The sequence below is a fragment of the Haliaeetus leucocephalus genome, unplaced genomic scaffold (assembly GCF_000737465.1).
Source record: "Haliaeetus leucocephalus isolate CR32 unplaced genomic scaffold, Haliaeetus_leucocephalus-4.0 Scaffold228, whole genome shotgun sequence".
NCBI classification, from domain to species: domain Eukaryota; kingdom Metazoa; phylum Chordata; class Aves; order Accipitriformes; family Accipitridae; genus Haliaeetus; species Haliaeetus leucocephalus.
In genome coordinates, this window is record NW_010972664.1 from 16,321,650 (window position 1) to 16,327,649 (window position 6,000).

The 6,000-nt window shown below is 37.3% G+C and overlaps 1 protein-coding gene across 1 annotated transcript in view; it reads right to left on the reverse strand.

Annotated features, from left to right (window-relative positions):
• FILIP1L (filamin A interacting protein 1-like) overlaps positions 1 to 5,707 on the reverse strand; it is an 85,018-nt gene extending 79,311 nt beyond the window's left edge. Inside the window, exons 1-2 of the mRNA XM_010567356.1 lie at positions 5,441 to 5,707; positions 2,082 to 2,255 (exon numbers count right to left, since the gene is read on the reverse strand). Coding sequence (XP_010565658.1) covers positions 2,082 to 2,255; positions 5,441 to 5,707 — 441 coding nt within the window. The remainder of the gene's footprint in view (positions 1 to 2,081; positions 2,256 to 5,440) is intronic.
• Positions 5,708 to 6,000: the final 293 nt, after the last annotated feature.

Here is a 6,000-nt window from a genome sequence, read left to right on the forward strand (position 1 = left end):
ACTGTTTGTTTTCTATTCAAGAGAAATGGCAATTGAGCTGAAGCCAGATTTTCTCATGAATAACTGACTTGATCTAAATTTATAAACCGTACAAAGATGGAAAACCATTTCAAGCCTTTGTGTCAGAAGCAAAAATAAAATAAAAGTATTTTCTTTTCTGCCCATTTAAACATAATTCATTGTATCCTTGAGTGCGAGGAATAAGAGTAAGCTTATCTGGCATTTGTTAGGTTGCAGAAAGAAATAGGTGTAGAGCAAATTTGGCTGAAAAAACCCTCTGCTTTCAAAAAAAAGAAAAAAAAGACGACATGGTTTTGGTCTGTCACACTTCTCATAGGTTTTGCAAAGGAATATGTGTTACTACTATTTTCTATTTTGCTACATTTCTTCATCTATGAATCCTGTTCCTGATGAGTAAAGCTGTCCAGTTACCAAATTTTCCCACTACATTTTTAATCAAATTTGCCAAGAAACTTCATAAAGTTTAGGATAGGTGAGTGAATTGTGAGAGAACATCAAAGGACCAGTAATCTTACCGATGCCTTCTGAAATTTCCTATATTTTCAAGTGAGTTTTGGGAAGATCCTCTGTGTTCAGGACTACAAGGCTAAATTGTCAAGGGCAAGACGCACATGCTCTAGAGGAACTGGATCAGCAGAGGTTTTGTAGGCGGATACAAAGGTACATTGTCATGGTGGCAAAGGGGGACTTTAAATGGTCCATTCCCATACCTTGTGGCTGGTTCCACCTCTCCCTTGGTTTTTATAAACTTTTTAAAAATCCGAACAAAAACTAAATGGATCTCTGACTTAATTTGGGGGGATTTTGAAACAAATTGTGGAATGCCTGCTGATTATGGCATCCTTTGGTTTACCAAGATATATGAAGTGCCAGTGGTCCTTCTAGCCTTTCAGTTGCTTTCAGGATGTTTACCTTTGCCTTTTGGAATTGCCAAATCCAGTGGTGTTAGAAATCTCTTCTCTGCCATTAAGTGTAAGAAGGAAAAAGTGTGTATAAACTTATGTAAAGTAACAGACTGAACTTATGTTTTCAAACTTTTTTGGACTTCTTTTCAAATAATTTCCATTTGTGCTCAAAGTTTCTGTGACATAATGCCACAACGTTCTAAAATAAATTAACCTCCACAGTTGAACTTTATCTGTTTCAGATTATAGCCAGAGATTTTAACCTTTGAGCCTCTGAAATGAGTGTTGACCTTTTGCCTGACATAATTTTTGCTGAAATTAACTCTATATCCTTAGGTACATTTCTGTTCAGAAAGCTTGGAAAACACTTGGTAGAAGAATTGTATTAATAATTTCTGCTTTTATTTTTATGATGATTATCTATACTGAGCAGCATATTAAAAATGTTTATCTAAATTCAAGAGGAGACACTTTCTTGGGAGAAACTCATATATTCTGATATGAAGGTATTTTAATATCCAGTGATTTGCATTGCAGGGCAGAAATGAAATTCAGATTAACATTGTTCAGAAAGTATGGCTGCTGCTGCAGTGTAGTGAAACTAAAGGTTACTTAGGTATAATGCGAGACTATTAGATTTCTGCCTGGATGAAGTTTCTAATGACAGCTCATTACAGTAACTGCTCAGACCAAGTTAGTATGCCCATGACTCCCCCAGAATTAATGGGAGCTGAGATATGTACAGGTAGACAGCTGTGTGATTACTGCTGAATGGGCCCTTACCAGCCATTGGTAGGATGGCTTCAATGAGACGAATGGGGAGGCATCTCTTTGTATAGGTTGTGAATTTGGATAACAGAAAAGAAAAAAAAAAATGATGATGTCAAAAATAGAAGGCTGATTATCAAAGTTTGAGTTAGACAAGATCATGGCTGTGTCTATGTTTAAAGCCCCAATGCACAGTATAAATGAGGATCATTAGATACCTGTTTTTATTAGGGAACCCACTGGACCCTGGACTTTGTTCTTCTATCACTTACACTCGTGTTAGATTCTAGATTTAGAGCTCATTTGCTTTCTTCCCCTGAAGCCAGTGAGATATTTACAGTTGAATTTGGTGGGAACTACAGTTAAATATCAATTACATGTTCATACCTCTCCCATAGGCTTTTCGTAGATATCTTCTTGCCATTGCTCAGCCTTTGTTTGAATAGCATCTCGCTGGAGGGCCTCTAACACCTTCTTTGGAGTAACAAAGCCATATTGTGCTTCAAGCAAAGCCAAGTCAATTTTTTCAGCCTTAAGTACTCCTATAACTTCATCTTGAGCCTGCAGAAACACAAAGGTTTTATTTTGTTAAACTGTATATGTGTATTTATAGGTTAGCTTTCTACTTTTGATTTTAAGAAAACTAAAAAACTTTTAAAGAATGCTGTTTATGTAAAGTGCCCCAAAATAGTCAGTAACATGAAGACAGTTAAAAAACATGAGGGAGCTATTCATCTTTGTATTTTATTAGTTCTGCATACACTCCAACATCTTCAGAACCCTCATCAATGCTTAAGTACTTTGTTAGTGATTAGATTGTGTTGCTGTTTCTGGACAAGTTTGTAGCATTCACAATGCAAAATTTCAGGGCAAAGTGTGACTTGTGGCAGTGCAAGATGTTAGGCTGGTTCTTGAAGCCTGGAAGTGCTGCACATCATGTATATTTTGGGTGCAAAGGTGGCTTCTGTAGTTTAAACCCACCTGGGGTTGTCCGCTTCTGTTGTTATACCGAGCTCATTTGAGCAGTGAATGTAGTGAGGTGTGCTGTGCAGGGGATGTGACACTTCGCAACACACATTCCAGAGCCATGCAATAATGGCAGTTCTTTAAAACAAGATTAATTGCCTTCAAAGCTGACAGTGGAGTTCTGTGTGCATGTATATGTACGTGTGCATGCATGTGTGAGACCATGCCTTATGTCTTTATAGACATGTAGATGTGCACATGCTCATGTACCTGCACTCAGGTAATAAGCAACCTTGCAGCATCAAGTTTTTTGGAAGTAACTGCTGTAAGGGTATTCACAACTTGTGAGTGCATGTTAAAAAAAGGCATTTTAAAAGATAATGATTGAGAGGTGGTGGTGTTATCTGGTTTCCAAAAGTCGTGTAGTTCCAAAAAGTATAGCCTAAATATGTGCATTATACTTTTCCTTTTCTAATGTCACTTCATTTGTTTCCTTAATCTTATAAAATATCTGATGACATCCTGTTACCAAAGAGTAGATACAATATGTTCTCAGGTATGTTTTCAGTATGTTCTTCTATGTATGTATTTCAGAAATTCTTGCGCGCTGGCAGGTACACATGCCTTCTTCCTATCATACAGCATTGTTCTGTAAGTCCGTGCTCCATGCTGGAGAAACATGCTGTATGTATCTGCAGTATTTGAAGTGATCTATAGATTCTCTTTGCTCTTTTAAAAAAGAAAACAAGCCACCAAGAACACTTCTTTCCTATAAAGTTACTAGTTCCTAGACATTAAGTTGAAGGAGACAGAATACCTGCTCCGAATATTGTGCTAATTGTCTCGAAGTCCCACTTCTAATGAATGTTCTTTTATGAGAATATCTGATTATGTGAATGTTTGCACTGGGGGGGAAACTGGTTTAGGTCACCACCTCCCCTAGGGCTGTGTCCATGTCTTTTTTCCCTGCATCCTCTGGTGGTGGAGGTTGCCCCCTGCCTCCGTTATAGTGACATAACTACATGAACTATCTCAAACATCCATTGTCTGCAATGATCTCTGTTAAAACCAAAATGAAATACATGCTAATCCTAGAAGGGTAGAATAGGAAGGGAAGAAATCAGAGAGAGGGATATATCTCAGGAGAGGGTAACAATTTTCAGTCTGACTGCTCTTGACTAGAGCACTTCTGTATCTCTATCTGTGACTGTGTTTAAAAAAAAATATAAAATGCTCTATTTCTAATCCTGTGGAAGAAACCTAGAATAGTGATCTTTGTGCATCTTAAATGTTCTGGAATCGGAAAGTAATGGCATCTAACTTTGAAACTTAATTATGGTTGGATTGACAGCTGATCTTCAGAGATTTGACTTGGCATTACAGGTGGTGGAAAATTAGAAATAAAAAATGACTTCTTGCTTCTTTCATTCATGATGCTTCCTTTGGAATGTTGGACATGATTTAAAATGTTCATGTCATGCTTATTGTTTTCCAGTTTCTTATTTCACTCTGTTCCAGTTTTAAATCTTAAGAATTGAAGTGTATGTGGGTTTTATATATATATATATATATATATTTATATTACATAAGTGTAATGAAGTGTGTGTGTAATATAAATACATATATAAATATACATACACAAACATCTCTTTTCTGAGAGGAAGAGAGAACTGTTTTGGAGGAGTGTGTGACATCTGAATTATAATCTAAATTAAGAAAGGGCATGTGAGCCAGAGAGAAATGTTTTGCAAACATGGAAATTGTTTTGTTTGCATAATGAAGTGTTCTCTAGAAGTTTGCATTGGATCTTACCCTCAGAGATTGGTACATCTATTAAATAGTCATATTTCATGTGCGTTCTGTTAAGCTTATATGTATTATTATGTAATATATGTATGCCTATGTTAAGAATGGAACTACCCAGGTGCTGTCTAGGTAATAAACTCTGAAACCATGTGATACACCCATTTATACCACTTTGGCCAGTTTGCTCTTTCCTCTGTCTGTGAGCAGTTTTAAGAGGCTACCACTACTTCTGTGCAATCAGCCTGCCACAGAAATATTCTTCCTGCTCAGTGGAAGTCTGGTTCCCACTTCCTAAAATTACATTTGACCAGGTTAGGCATCGTTTACCACGTGGCAGCTGGCTCCTTTTCCAGACAGAAAAATGCTCGCTCTTCAAAATCCAGTATCTTGTGGGCTAAGTAGTGTGCAACACTTAGGCTTAATATTATGTGAAATAAAATGGCTATTTTGATTTTTCTAGGAAAAGATGTTAGAATACTGTTGAGTGAATTAGTTCTTGTGATCTGGCACACAGTGATTCGTAAACAGTAATGCTCGTGACTTTGTTGGAGATGGGAGATAAGAAATAATTAACAGATATTAAAGGTTCTCCATATAGGTTTTACAGTGAAAATACTTTGTATTCAGAGTACTTAGAAAGGGGCAGCACAATAGGACAGTTTTGTGAGTTCTCTGCTCTGAGAGTTACGTGATCCTTCACAGTGGACCATGAGTGTTTTTAGTGCGATACAGGTACATTTTGAATAAATATTATTTGCATTAAGGGTGGGATAAAGATCACCTTTTCTGGCTGATAGCTGTAATATAGTAATAGCTATAATTTGTGTTTTTATGTACTTTGCTGTTTATATTTGCCCTTGTATATCAGATTAGGTAGGGTGTTTCTTTAACATGAAAGCAGCATGTGTTTGCAGTAAATTGGTGGGGCGGGGAGCGTGTTTTAATCTGGAATATAAAATAAGACAATAAATCACCTGTAATTCACCCTCGAGGACACTAAGAAGAAATAGCAAGTCATCACGAGAGAGATCCTCTCTTTTCTTGGAAGAACTTTGGTTTTTTTCTGCCTTAGGGCTTCTTAGGATGGTACTGGCTTGGGCTACATCATCCTTTTCCTTCTGCCTTCTTTGCACGTTTCCTCTCCCACTGTAACCGACCTCTTCTTTATGGTGGTCTTTCGGCCTTTGCTGGCTCAGCTTTGGTCTGGTTGGGCTTTCTGTGCTGTTACTTCTGGAATGCATGGTTTATATCTCTGAAGCTGAAGGAAGGTGGGGAAAAAAAGTAATTGTTTTAACTAACAAAGACTATAAAACTATTGCCATAATTTATGATGGTGGGTATTATTCCCTCCAGACTGGTAGTTTTCCCTCCCACACAAGGCTGTTTGTCATTTGACAAAAACTGACAACCTCATGTAAGCCAACAGGACTGGGCGTGATCCTTACTGGATGTCTTTAGTAAAGTGAGTCTTAACTGGTTTTAAGGAGTTGTAACAATTCCCTCCTCAATATTTGCAAAGACAGCAACTTTAGCA